Genomic DNA, 15,174 nt, shown 5'->3' on the forward strand with positions numbered 1-15,174 from the left:
TCTGAATCTTTTCAGAAGTAGCCTGGTTTTGTGTTTAGCTATTTGTGTTTCGCTAGGCATTTTTTTTGTCAGAAGTTTTAGGCAGGATTTCAGGACTTAGTCAAACCATTAGTAAATCTAAGAGTTCAGACAGGTTCCCTAATGGCTACCACTGTAAGACAGATGTTTTTTTCCTGCAGCTGGTAGATTCTTTGGCCATCCAGGCTAAGGGAGAACACAAAAGGAAAGGCATGAAAAAAATATCTGTCAATCTAAGAATTACTTATCCTATTCCCTTTCTAGTAACATTTCTCCTTCTCCTCTTTTCTGAACTCTTTTTCCCATTACTCTTTTGTTTATTCTTTTGTTTCTATTCTTTTGCTTTGTATTCATTTATTCTTTTGATGAATAAATAGAATGAATTATTATATATGAGAAAGTTCCCTTGGGAAGAGCTGTTTTCAATTGACAGGTGAGTTGAGAAGGGGAAGAAACAAATATGTCTGTTGATCAAACACCTACCATCCTGTCCACTTCCAAGGAATAATGTATTTTGGGTTGAAAGAACATTGCTGGGATAGAGGATTATTATTATTATTATTATTATTGTTATTATTATTATTATTATTATCAAGGATTCTTGCAAGAGTAAGAAACCCTTTTTTCAGACTGCTTGATAAGCAGTAAAAATACTGACTCTGGTTTCACATTTAAATCTGAGAAAAAGAACACCTAATTAAAAAAGTAATAATCAAACATGCAAATGGAACGTATTTGTTAACTTTTAGAAGCGCTCAGACCATTTATATGTGAGCTCAGTTCATACTTTATTCCTTCTCCTCAGCATTCTCTCTGCTGTACTTTTTCAAAAAAGAAAGTAAGCAGATGATCAGCAAGATGTCTGATCCTCCATCCATTTTTGGGGGTTACCAAAATAGGGATGAAGAGTATAAACAAATTGCATACAGCAACATACATAACACCTACTACCTGAAGCCACTGATCAGAGTCTTGTGCACCAGTTGGCAGAGATCATCCACAGACAGCCCAATTGTGCTTCTCCATGTATCACTTAATCTCCCTCCCCAGATCTACTTGGCAGGAGAGGCAGTAGCACACGTTCTAGGCCCCTCTTTTGCAGATGTGAGAATAGCTCACTTGTGACTTCCTGGCACACCGTAACAATTACAGAAGAGACAGCATCTTCTTTAAACGCATAGGAAGGCATGTGCAACTTTTGCTGGTGCCAGTGCCAGATGGGGGAAGACTGAACAGTTTTCCCACCACCTGTGACTACAGCCAGAGGATTTATTAGCAAATCAGATTTGCTAATAAAATCAAGGAAGCTAAAATGCAGGGATGGCAAGGATTTGGGATTATTGAGCAATGGCACAAAATCAAACCAAACGAAAGAAACAAATGCAACTGAGGTCAAACTGGAAGATGAAATACATAGAGATGGAAAGAGAGGTTAAAATAAAAACAGAAGACAATAAAATGATTTGGGGGAAAAGACAAACAATCAAAACCAACATGACAATGTCTTAAAAAAAAAAAAAGAGTTCTGAAAATGTCATTATAACCTGTTATAAGCTATAATTCATGTAAATAGGATATGTTATTTTTTTCTACATGCTCCTGCTGTTCCTTGACTTTGGCTAATTCTCTTCATCCTCCTCCTTTTTCAATGTCCTCATTCCTTTTCCTCCAAAAAAGAAATACAACCCACAAAATAACAGCTCCCAACTCATTCTACAGCACAAAGACATCATCTGTTTCTTATGGGTAGTACATCAGATCACAGGCATGCCAATCATGCTGATTTCTGAAATGACTGATTTCTTAACTGGAATTAATATGCTAAATAGATATGTACAGATAAATATATATACAGACTTATGTGTAAAACTTGTGTCTAGAAGTGACAGAAGAGCTTTTTGCCTTTGCTATAAATACTTTCCTAAAGCATGAATAATTTAACCGGTCATTTTATAGTCATTATTTTGTAACTGCTAATGTAAGTGGATTTCAACCAGGTAAGTCTTCCTGTTTTGCAGGCTGAGTCTGTAACAGTTGTAGACAAAATGGGAGTAATGTGGAAGCACAGTACATCAGGACTGATTTTCAGAGACAGTGTGCTGTGGGAAAATGACTTCTCTGAAATGGATTGCACACACAGCCCAGGCAGGGTTAACTCTGATTCCTTGTCTAGAATAGGAAGGCATAAGTATTGCCTCTGAAAACTTGTCATTTCCTTTGGCCAAGGCAACAACAATTCCTCTAAGTCTTGAGTGTGAAAACGGGATTATGCCAAACCCCATCAGTGAGAGAAGGGGGAAGTACAGCACGACCTTGTGGATCCAAGAACAAGATATATCACATGTCACTTTCGAGGAGTGAAATAATCCTTCTCACTCATTACCTTCTCTTCTGAGTCCCCCGGTTGGCAGGTAATAACTCCATCTCGTGAGCCCCCAGCAAACGTTGCTTTGCAGTTTGCAAGCCACTGTTTTCAGAAACAAATTGAAAGAATATATGAATAAAGCCCTTAGCTTGATTTGCATAAAGGTAACAGTATTCCAGTTACATAGAACATAAACAAAATTTTGCAATTTTGATTTTTATTCACTCAGACTATTTGCTTTGAGTACAATTTAAACAACTGCAATTTTACATTCTATTAGTACTATTAATATTTTAATTGCATAAAACAAGAAAAAGAAAGAATTATTTGCTAGCTGGGAGAAAGGACAGATTAGGAATATTAAACATGCTGATGTTTCTAAAATTAAAGGACTTAATACATTTTAAGTTCTGGTTCATACGCTCAGGAAGAAACATGAAATGAATCCAGTATCTGAAATACTCTTTTTTATTGAATGTTAAACACAGAATCACAGAATGGCCCGGGTTGGAAGGGACCTCAAGGATCATGAATCTCCAACCCCCCTGCCACATGCAGGGCCACCAACCTCCCCATTTAATACCAGACCAGGCTGCCCAGGGCCCCATCCAGTGTGGCCTTGAACACCTCCAGGGACGGGGCATCCACACCACTTAGACACTACCTGCAGTCTCCTGACATAGTGTCAATATACGCACAGAAAAACAAGAACAAAGCACAAAGCACAATCCAGCGTACCGAGAGAGTTGCTTCTTTTCTGTTGTTGTATGTGTCCAGGTATTCCTGCAGTTCTAGGACACTGAACTTCAGTTTTTCAAGAAGGCCACAAGAAAGAAGCTGGAGAAATGAAATTTCATTAGCATTAGCTAATTTCATTAGCTAGCAAACGTCACTATAAAAGCATAAAAATATTATCAGAATAGGAAATATAGCAGAGAAAATGTCTTGCAAAATAATACTTAGGTTTATATATACCAATAACAAAAATTACCTGATTTTATGTTTATGAAAAAAAAATAGATAAATAGAATAGTATATTGAGAGCCTACTGGCAACAGGTGCACCTATGATAATTTGGACTTGAAGCTGTGCTTTGTTTTTTAGCAGCTTCACAAAGGACTTTTTCCCTAGACCAAAAACACTGCACAAAGCTCATCTGGTTGATCTCTACAGCTCTCTAATGATGTAAAGCACAGTGCTTTGTGGTCACAGAAGCTGGCCAAAAGCAGGCCTAAGATTGCATTTCAGAAGTAATGCTCCCGTTTGAGGTCACATTTTCCTGAAGCTTCTGGACAAACAGGGGCCAGAATGAAAGCAATGAGAAGGGTCACCTCAATTACTAATATGTGAGGGCTGCTCTGAATGTAATGCCTTCTGTTTTAAGATGTTGGCCCACGACATCAGAAGCAGATGTTGGTGATATGGCAGTTGCAGTTGAACCTTCTCACCAATATTCCATCACATTTTGATGCCATGTGACAGATGGCAGCAGAGGGACAGTCTGACAGAATGGCATCTGATATGGAAATGCATCTGAAGCAAAGGCTGAATTCCTTCATGAGGAGAAAATGGCACCCACTGACATGCACTGACACTTGCTGAATGTTTATGGAGACCAAACAGTGGATGTTAGCATGGATAAAGTTGGATTATGTGGGTAACATTTTCCAAGCAATAATGCTGTCACAGCAACTAGAAACAGTGGTCACCTCCACTGGTGCAGATTTTTATGAGCGTGGCATGCAGACTCCTGTTCATCAGTGGTGAAAATACATAGCCAGTGGTGGTGACTATGTTGTAAAATAGTATTTTGAAGCTGAGAATTTGCTCTATCAAATAGCATTACTGTACTTTTTTGTATCTATTGTGGTTTCCATGGAAATAAACAGGAGGAATAACTTTTGGAGTGATTTATGTAAATTTCTTATGATCTTTTTAATATCTCATATGAAGCCATGGTGAACTATGTTAAAAACAGCTCTTCCTTTGCCATTTGTGTGGCCAAACAAACCCAGTGGACACCTCTTTTGTACTGCTTTCTGGCACACAGGCTCAACACATTGTATCGCCCATCTGTCAGTACTTAGTTAGTAAAAGAGTATGAGAAGTTAATGGAAATTTGCTTAAGAACAAGAGAAAAAAGAAAAATTACAGATGGGAGGAGGTTGACGTATCCACACAGGAACTGCCTTTACATGAAACAGGGGAAATAACACTGCTATGCAGCGTATGATATTTGAAAACAATATACTCACTGTTTCTGCATCTACAAAAAGAGTAGGACATTCTGAGCACGATGTTAGCATCTGAGAAGACCTCACAAACTTGGAGCCTATTCCTCGCAGGTTGTCTCCCAAGTAGCTGGCTGCATCGCAGGTTAGGAAGCAGAATCTTTTCTGAATATTCTGTAAAGCAAAATATACTTTATCACATTCTTTACTCAAGTTCTTTTATAAACAAAATTGTATGCTTATTTTTTTGAAGTGTGTATGTCATACAATAATGTGTAACAGAGGTCACCTTCCTGCTCAGAACTCATTGTTTGCTCATGGATATGAAACAACAATTATTATGCTGGAGAGAGTGCACAGCTGTGCGGCTGTGAAACTAGCTGCAGAGTCAGTAATCATCTACTGCTGAAATATTTTTTTGTAAACATGATTCAATCTATGTAAAGTCTTCTACCCACATGTAGTTTGTTTTCTTGTCAGTACAGGGTTAACAGAGTTGATCAGCACATTACTTTTTCTGTCCATTCCGGGCATTGTTTTGTTAGTATTCCATGTCAAGGGGTTAATCAGACAGTATAATGGACATCCTAAGGCCAAACAACAGCACGGAAAAGCAGAACAGAACTTTTGCTTTCCCCTGGGGGAAAAGGTTTCTTACTAAAAGTTTGCTGTTGTTTGGGAGGACTCCAAAAATACTGCATTGCATCCGGGAATTATTCTTCTCAAAAGATTTCTTTTCATTTTTTGTCATCTTGAGTCCTTAAACAGCCGGTCCTCCAGAACCATCAGAAGCATCCTAATGCTGACACTTCCTTTTCATCAGCTAATATATTAGGTGAGTAACAAAAATATTTAGTCTCACAGGACTTGTATTGATAAATACAGAACAGGTTTCACTGCTAATGTGTATTTCACTAAGGCCAACTGCTCAGCTAATGAGAATAAGGCGAAAATGTTTTTTAAAATAAAAATATACAACATTTTTATATTTTACCCCATGTAACTGTAGGTACTTCTCTGAGGAATGTAAGTTAGGACCTGCATTACTGTAAGCATTCCTCAGTGCAGAAAAGTGCTTCCCAAACACCTGTTTGTGTGACAGACACATATGGCCTTTAGTCCTCCTATTCAGGGGTCCAGATGCGAAGTGCCTAAAATCAAGCGAGCTCAGTTCAGAATTTATGGATAACAGACACCAGTGGATTGGGTGACTCTTTACAAAAATAAATAATAACCAGCACATTATAGGTAGGGTATGCACCATAAATTATTTCTAAAATAGTTAAAGAAAAAATTTCTCTACAGTGCAACTTAAGAACTTCTCTCTAAAGCATCTGAACCAGTCAGATTCACACTCAAAATCTGCTGTTTGTCTTACTGCATTTTTCTACCATCTTCAACACATCAACAACGCTCTACACACGTCACTTAGCACAGAGCTCAGATTCTCTGCTGCACTTGAGTCTGTGGTTGACACAAGGGGCATTCTATTAGGAGAAACAATTGTTATGTTCTGTATTAATGTATTTACTGTCTTAGGTAGAAAAAATGGGTCCATAGGTAACCAGGTATGTAAAACCATACTCAGAAGTTAATTATAAACAGCTCACTATCCAATTCAAAAGATAAATTGAGTAGGATTCCATTGGGATCTGTCTCAGGCACTACCCGAATCATTAATGAAAACACTGAATAATGGAACATGCAACACGCTTATTAAATGCAGAGATGGTTGAACTGTGGGGTCTGCAAGCAATTTGGGAGCTAGGATTATAATTCACATTGATCTTGGCAGACTGGTAAAGTAGTGCAGGGAAACAAAGGACAAGGCTGTACACAGAAACAATTACAGTGCACATTCACGATGAAGAGTAGACAGGAGGGCAAAGCTCTGTAGAAAGAGATCTGCCTATTAAATTGGTTTACAAGCAAAAAGTGAATTAGCTATATCCTACAGTAAATCAATTATCAGAGAGACACAAGATTTTACACAGGAATAGCTTCTACAGAACATCTAATCCAATTCTAGTTATTGCTGGTCAGAACTTCGGCCAAAGTAAAGAATCTGCTCTTGCTTTTCAAGGAATACACAGACTTATTGAAGAAAGCCCACAGCAACACCTAGAAGTTTAGAAAATATGACTTATGGTGATGGTTGAAGTTAAGAACTGAAGTTAAATAAGACAAGATTTGGATAGATGAAGTCATGACAATGGTCTTCAACTATAAGCAGGAACTACAAAGAAAATAATGTATCACAGCGGGCAGAGCAAGAAATCACGGATGTAAAACAGAGGAAGAGGAGTTTTCAAGGAATGGCAAGAATAATGAACAACACTGCCAAAAGATGATGTGAGGCTTCATCTTAGCAGACAAGTTAAGAACAGTTTACACAAAGAAGCTTAAAAAAACATTTGACCAAGGCGAAAGTTGTAGCCCCTAGCAAGACAAACTCCTCAGTTTTCTTCCAGCACTCTATGAATTACTTTAAACAATCCTACTTTATTTCACAAACATAACTTTCTCAAAACATTTCAGCCACGGCTTCATCAATAGCTGATAATGTTAAGTAGACAACATATTCCTTTACTGCATTCCTTTTCATACAATCTTGAAAGCAACAATCAATCTATAGCTAAGAATGTAACAGACTTACAGAGTGAAGTTGTGAAGTATTAAAACTGCCAATGAAAGCATTTAGAAACTACACATATATATACTACTTCAGTAATTATATTTATTTTGCAATTAAATGGACTATCAGTTCTACAACAAGTTATCTCAGATATGTCCCTTTGGGTACAGATTACAGTGACTGAAATCTTTTGAGCAGGGCCATACATACATTTTAATAAATAAAACTATCAGGAGTAATAATGACAATATCATCATATTGTCATCATAGGTATATGCTTGCATTTTGTCTTGTGTTTCATGTGAATGTGAGTAGTAAGAAAACATCCTCAGAAATTTTTCCTTTTAATCTGTTTTTTTTTCTTCTGGGAAGAAGATTTTTATTAACAAAAAGGCTCAACTGGGCAAACTACTTGCTGGCTCACAAATCTGCTTGTCTTGGAACTGCATAGTTTTCTGAAAGTCATTGGATTTGACAGAAATCATAGAGGCAGCTTAGAACAGAGACCTGAAAGGATTATCCAGAGATCTCTGAGATACGACCAGTTTACAGAAAAAGTACTTCAGTAATTTTAGGAATTTTAAACAAGTTTAGTGTGCTGTGGGCAAACATCCAAGTTACCATCGACTTGATGAAGACCAAAATGTAGGTACCGTGGAAAACACACTTCCTTTGCTTCACCAAGTATTTAGTTGACAAAACACTCCAAACAAGGACTTTGCTTCATGGTTAAAGATTTTGGCAGCACTCTGCATTGCAAGCCTTGCACATACTGGGCCTATTTCCGAAACTTTCTGATGGTGGGGGTCAAAAATCTTTTAAGATCGTGGAAGAGTAGCAAAGTTTAATGGCGCCAACACAACATAATTCCAGACAAGTTGGGATCTTACAAAAAAAAATCTGGGAAAATAACAGCTACTTTTGTAAAGTAAAAATGTATCTGTTGCCCCATTTAGAAAATCTTGATATCTTGATACTCTCAACACCTTACATTTTTTTCATTTACTATTATCCATGTTCCATTGTTATTGAAAAATCTTTTAAGAGCAGTAATAAATCTTTCTTATCCGGTATCAACTGAAGAAAATCAGTAGGTTATTTTTTGAAAACAGGAGAAGCAGAACAAGTAATGCACTGTGTGTCAGGTTTTGGAGTTAAACAGGCACTTCAAAAGTAATATTCAGGTTTTGCATTACATGCTATTATATATTGTTTTAATTTTCAGCAGTGCACAACAACAATTCCTTTTCACCCCTTCAAGGAGGAGGAAAAAGACAGCTCTCAAAACACTTGAACAGAGCTACTAACCTCTAAGACTGATGTAAAGGAAAAAGCTGAAATACACATTATGAAGAACCACTGTTCTAATTTTCAAAGTTGACCCGTCATGCACTTAAGTCAGCACTGAGATTTTTTCCAAATAGTCATTTATCAGTGCTTAAATGAATGCTTATCTTTTTAGGTACCTCTACTTACAGTGGTGTAATCTTTAAAGGAGAGCACAGTGCACAGCTAAAAGGCATAAAATTATTTCCTCCAGAGGAAATAGGATGGAGAAGAGAGTCCTAAATTTTGATGCTTCTTTTTCGTAAGGACAGTTTCAATACATTAAAAGATCTCAAGATGGTATATTTATTAACAGAGAACCCACTGCTAAAACAATAGCTAAAAACAATAGCATACTCTGAGACCACATGGAATTTAATTCTGAATGAAATTACCTGGCTGTTGTGTACCCTGCTGCCTCATATAAAGCAGGAGAAACCATGGAAAAAAGCTTAAGAACTAATTACATGCAAACTAGATAGTGGTTCCTTAGAACAGATCATAAATTTTACCCCTTTTTTCTAGTCTGTTTGCATGATGCTTGTCTTTGTAAATACACAATTTTAGAATGCAGATCTGTTTATAGTTTTTAGACTCATTTTCTGGAGTTCATGTTACATGATGGCAGCTAGGTATTTCTATGCAAATTATTAGCTACAGAATATTTAACATCGTTGACATTTACAGTGGGCACTGTCAAATCTCAACAGTTTAACATGGAAGAGTAACAGTCCATTGAGGTGAAAAGGCTATTTCCAGCAATTTGCAAAGCATGGAAGAAAATACCCTTTAGAGTAGGTCCACATTTTTTTAGTGTTATTTTCAAGCCTTCAAGTATGAGATTTTTATTTTTATATTATTTTTATGACTACAGAAGACAGCTCTACATGAAAATCTGGTATAATAATTGCACTTGAAAAACCTGAAAAACTATCCCTGTTAGTTCATTACTGTCAAAATCAGTAGCCATGCACAATCTACACATTTTTCATTTGTCTCTTATTTCCTCACCTTAAACAGGGAAGAGAACACATGAAATGTATAAACTGCACAGGAACCATCAGAATCGCACATGAGCTGGTTGATGTGACTACGCCAGGCTTCTTCTGCATCATCACATGCTGCTGGCTGAAATGCAGCAAGGATGGCAGAAAAAAATGGTGAGGGTGGAGGGGAGGCATTTCGATCAACATCTCCAAAACTAAAGGAGAAAAGAAAATAAACCGTGATGAAAGCAGAAGCACAAGGAGGTGGCAGATAAAACACACTGTAAGAGAGAGAGGTTAAATTCCATAAGCAATTACTGCATCTTTCTAAAAATACTCATGATCTTCCAAATTATTTTTGAAGATTGGAAAGACTTCAGCCACAATGAGGTAAAATCTCCCAACTGGATTCCTTATCTTCAGGCCATTCAAATCTGTATTACCTTACCTTGAGGAATCTATGTTGTTTTGTCATAGAATGGTTTGGAAAAGGAAGGCTGAAATTTCACAGGAGGATAGAACTTAGGAGGAAAACACTTATTCTGGGAAAACTTGCTTACGTTAATTTACAGCAAAAGCTTGGAAAAAAATATCTTTGTGTGTACAAACAGTACACACTCTGACATGTTTGGTTTAACTCCCCCACAAACAACACATTCTTAGCACGGAGCATCATTCTTGCTCTTCATGGTGAATTAAACAGGTTGACTCTTATTTTAAGAGAGTACTAAGCTACTTGCTCCTGTGTGTTAGCCTCTGTGATAGAGAAACACTCCTGCAGCTCCCAAGAACAGGAGCTGATTCTGAAATGTGGTACAGAGACAGAAGGCCCCTTTATGCCTTCCTACTGCTTTACTCTTCATAGATACTGACTGCTGTCTAGCTCAGCATTCAAAATCTGAAGGACCTGCACATAGCATGGAAGAATCCTGATGCCTTCGTGCAGCATTTGCTGGGGTCCATCCATCATTTGGAGGATTTTTGACAATATCATAAATTCCTTATGATCCATAAGCAATCAAAAGGATGAATGCATGGATAATCTGTTGAACAGTTAACTCAGCAGTATTTCTGTTACTGCAAAACTTTAAGAAGTATTTTTCTCTTTTAATGAAATATATCATGTATAAAATGACTAACTGCATAGGTGTATGCACAATTTGTATCTTGTTTCTCCTATAAGGAAAATCTTTTTCTTTCTGTAGTTGTGTGATAATTATACTGATAATTTTATGCTTACCTTTCCAGTACCCATATGATTAAGTTAATTAACATCTTGATACCACTTTGTTGTACAGCTTAAGAGGATTTTTAGAAAATCCTCTTAGAAATAGCAGCATTTACAAGTACCTGGCAAGAGCAAATTGTTCCAGCCTGTCAACTTTCTCTTCAGTCTCTGTCATATCCAGACTGAGGCTATCACTGCATTCAAATGCTCCGGGGAGTTCATTGGTAGATGCTGAAAGCTCATCCTCATGGACTGCTGTGTCTTGCTCTGCATGTATGGCTTCAACCTAGGGAAGTGAATGATGATGTCTTAGAAAACAGCAAACTAAGAAGTTAATAGCACTAAAACCTATAAAGTACTTAATGAAAAATAAAACAGCATGTTAAATGGCACAGACGTAAAGCTCTATGAAATAAAATACGCGAATCGAGTCACACTTCTGTAATAAGACTGTATCTGCTTAACTTGCTGTCTTAGAATAATTTTATTTTTAAAGGTATTTCTTCAACTGAATTGCAAGGAATTTCAGATTTCAATACACTTGGCAACATAGCAGGGATGCATTTTTTTCAGGAAGAACAATAGGGTTCCTGTTACTGTCAGGCTGTCCTTGTTAATTCTTACTTTATGGTGTCCGAGAGAGAATTAAAGACTCTCAAGATAGACTTAAAACAATCACTGTCCAGAAAACTGCATGCATGTTTAGAATTCAGGATTATTCTTAGCATGCCGTGTTTACTCAGTAACTGCCATAGAAGAGGAAGCCAAAGCATTTACAGGCCATTAAAAGGATTTTGTTTCTATCACTCCTTTTTTTCCTGTCTGTTAGCACCTAAAGCTAATGGACACATCTAATCACCTCCCTTGATTTCTTTTTGAAAGCTTTTCAATTTCTCTTACATTTTTAGTCTGAACAAATTTTGTTTGAGTTTCAATCTTTTGCCTTTTGTCAACATCATCCACAACATCTCTGCACAGCAGTGGTGGTTCAGATTACTCCAGCAAGGAGGTAGTAAACTCTTTATCTTTTCTATTTGAGATGTCTCATAAAGGCACGTGCTCCTGCATAGATGCACATATGCATGTACATGTGTGTTGGGAGCAAAAAAGATAGTAATATTCCTGAGTTCAAGACAGATAAAATGAACTGCAGCACAAACTGTTTATGCTTTATCAAGAAGGAGTTAGCATTAACCACTTTCAAACATGTTTGGATGGGATAGAATAAGGGAGGAAGAAAGAGGAAGCAAGCACTTCACACCCACTGGAGACTAATTCATTTTTCAAAAAGAAAAAGAAAAAAAGTGGACTCCGAAGATTCACGTAGGAATGGAATTCACACGTAGGATTGGAATACGCTTCTAGAAATAGATGAGTTTCAGTAACTTGAAAAATATGTATAATCTGAATCTGTGCATGCTCATAGCATTATTTATCACTGACTTTTGATCTCTTACAAATAGTATCTCAAATTACTGTAGTCACTATCTTTAGTAGAAAATAAGCTTAATTAATTTCTTCTCATTCATGGTAACTCCTGGAATTTGGAAATCACCATTTCAGAATGCTTGCTTATTCTGCCTGTTGCTCTCATTCACTGCATGTATTTAAAAGCAGAAGCAATATTTTTGTATTCGATTATGATGCAACAAGGAAACCTTTGTGTACAGCTCTAAACAAGCATTTTCCTCTGCACTGCTGACATACCATCAGCACTCTGAAAATAAAAACTCAGACAGAAAAAGAAATATGGAGGGGTTCAGTTTTTATGTTACCAAATTAACCGAAAATTACCTAGGTGTAATTTCAATTTTTTAACTAAAAATTGGATCCCTGCTTACTTAAAATAAACAAACAAGTTTTTCTGAGTAAAAATACAAAAGAATCTTTGAGGTGAAAAACACTGAGAAGGTGCAACGTGTAAAGTTTATCAATTCATATATCCTTATAATATTGGTAAAGCCTTATTGCCTTGGGTTACGTACACTTTACCACCCCAACCTGCCTCAGGATGAGTTGAATTTACTTGTCAATCTTGCAAGAAACTCTGCTGCAACTTTTCATCCTTTACTTTTTTACCTTTTCCAAAGCTTTTCACTTTTTGCTGAACACTGGTGCACGGCTATTATGGCATTAAATCAGTAACTTAACATCAGGATGCACATGATTAGTCACGGTCACCACCTGCAAACATATCCGTTCTGGCTGCAGCTTCCTGAACTGAAATTCTGCCAACTTCTGCTGCTCACAGTTGTTACATGATAGCCTGTCCACCAGCAGCTGTTTTGACAAATGGTAATCAGTTTATCTGTTCCACAACGATTACCTTAAGAAGTTCCTCTCCTCCCTGATTCTTAACTGCACTTTCCTCCTCCAGTCCTTTCTTCCTCATAGGGAAGTTTCTAGCACAAAGAATTTGTTCCATACTCAGCACAATTCCAACCTATGTCTTACTGTCTAGAATTCTACTTTCCGTAACTTCTCTTACATGCAGCATCAGCAGTACCACATCAATTATTGGTGTGGCTGCATGTAAAAGAGATCAAAGGAAAGAACAGGAATGAGAGCTGATGATAACACAAGTCAACCATCCTCCTCCTCTGCCGCACTCTCTTACCCTGCTTTCTTGCAGAAGACATTCCAACTCAAACACTGAAGAGAAAGCTTTAGTGGTAAGGTGGAAGTGTTATAAAGCCACAATAAAACCCCTGTGGATTACATTTCTGTAAAGACAGTGTTCACCTGAGCTCCCATAAACAGAAGTATTATCAAACGGAAAATGAAAGAAACCACACTCATTATCATTTACCAACCTTACATTATGTTTGTCTTCTGATTCAAGTGTCTGAAATAAACTGTGCTGAACGTGGCTCTTTTATCCTTGCAAATCCTGCTGCCTCCCTCCCTCCAAGATGGCTTAATATTGTGGTCACGAATTTAAAATTTCTGAGTGTCTGCCAAAAGGCAAGAACTGAATCCAGTGCACACAACCGTACAATAGGTTCCCACACACAAAAAAATCCCAGTAAATACAAGCATACACCCACCCCATGAGCTAGATTTAAACCAGCACGAAGAACAAAAGAGCATTCCCTTAGAGCTGTGACTTGTAAACACTTCATGAATTCATCTTCTAATGAGTTAGTAGCATCTTGGTGTTTATATAGTGCAATATCCCCAAGAAACAATAAGTATAAGCTTTTAATAAAGAAACTGCAAACAAAACAGAAAGGTTATGAATGTGCCCAACGTTATTTATATACTATATGATGCCATTACATACAGGAAGTCAGAATGTACTTGCTTTCACAGATCAAACTCTTCATGAAATTATATGCAAAATAAACTTGAAAAAAATGACACATGAAATCCATTGTAGCTGGAAAAGAAAGTAAAAATTTATCAACCTTGGATCCTTCAGGCACTTGGAGATTATTCATATCAGGCAAAGACACGTCAAAGCTAGATGTTCCCATATTAAAATGATGAGGCTCTGCTGAGGTTGTGTCACATGACGTAGAAAGTGAGTCAATGTGGTTTGTATCCTCTGATGGGGAAAGATTTATAATCTGTTCGAAAAACAACAAAAGGACAAAATAATTGAGTACACAGCTACCCCATCACTTAGCTGTTATGAATGTGCAAATTAGACGTTATATCAAATGGCGCTGATGGAGGCTCTTTGTACATGCAGACATATTACAAACTTTTCATACATATATTGGAAAATCATATAAACATCTTAGAAGTGAACAATGAAAACTGGACACAATTTACAAAACTGGTGTCTTCTCCTATTTCTGTAAGTATTAAATACATCAGGAAGATTTACTACTGGCCATTAATGAAAAATAGACGTATACTTATTTGTGGAAAAAAGGGTGTCTAATCAGAAGTGAATCTTCCTACGTTTTGGACTTTAAGTCTTGCATACATATGCAAATAAGGAAGAAGCAAGTAGTGAGTGTCATCTCCCAGTGTCAGACGATTAAGACTGCACCTGAATGAGAGGAAACTAAAAGCCCAGCTTATTTACAAACACAACCCTACCTACTGTTAAATTTCAAGTTAGCAACTTACTAGGTCTGAGTTCTCCAAGATCTGGCTGGTGGTCAGGTCCTCCTCCTCTGATGACTCCTCGGAGTCCTCATGGTTCATTTTGTTCAGGCTGGGCGTGCTCCCAGAAAGCTGGCTCTCCTCCAGCAGCTGCATGTCACACTTGTCCAGGCTGTCCAGAGACCGTCTCCGTACTCCCCAGTTGAAGTTGTCCATGCTCTCTCCCTGAAATTGGATACAGGGTCAGCTTCCTTCATTTGAAACTCATTGTATAAAAAAATTAATAATTAGCTCAAAGTTAGGTCGATAAATGTTTTTATGTAGAAATA

General features: G+C 37.2%; 1 protein-coding gene across 1 annotated transcript in view; it reads right to left on the reverse strand.

The window, feature by feature from the left end:
* The window catches only part of FRY (FRY microtubule binding protein), a 160,017-nt gene that overhangs the window by 10,508 nt on the left and 134,335 nt on the right, over positions 1-15,174 (reverse strand). Inside the window, exons 52-58 of the mRNA XM_042839018.1 lie at positions 14,870-15,070; positions 14,197-14,358; positions 10,912-11,075; positions 9,587-9,776; positions 4,639-4,788; positions 3,122-3,220; positions 2,402-2,485 (exon numbers count right to left, since the gene is read on the reverse strand). Coding sequence (XP_042694952.1) covers positions 2,402-2,485; positions 3,122-3,220; positions 4,639-4,788; positions 9,587-9,776; positions 10,912-11,075; positions 14,197-14,358; positions 14,870-15,070 — 1,050 coding nt within the window. The remainder of the gene's footprint in view (positions 1-2,401; positions 2,486-3,121; positions 3,221-4,638; positions 4,789-9,586; positions 9,777-10,911; positions 11,076-14,196; positions 14,359-14,869; positions 15,071-15,174) is intronic.

Source organism: Centrocercus urophasianus, unplaced genomic scaffold (genome assembly GCF_019232065.1).
Source record: "Centrocercus urophasianus isolate 14NV4802_14NV808 unplaced genomic scaffold, USGS_Curo_1.0 seq_9, whole genome shotgun sequence".
Taxonomy (NCBI): domain Eukaryota; kingdom Metazoa; phylum Chordata; class Aves; order Galliformes; family Phasianidae; genus Centrocercus; species Centrocercus urophasianus.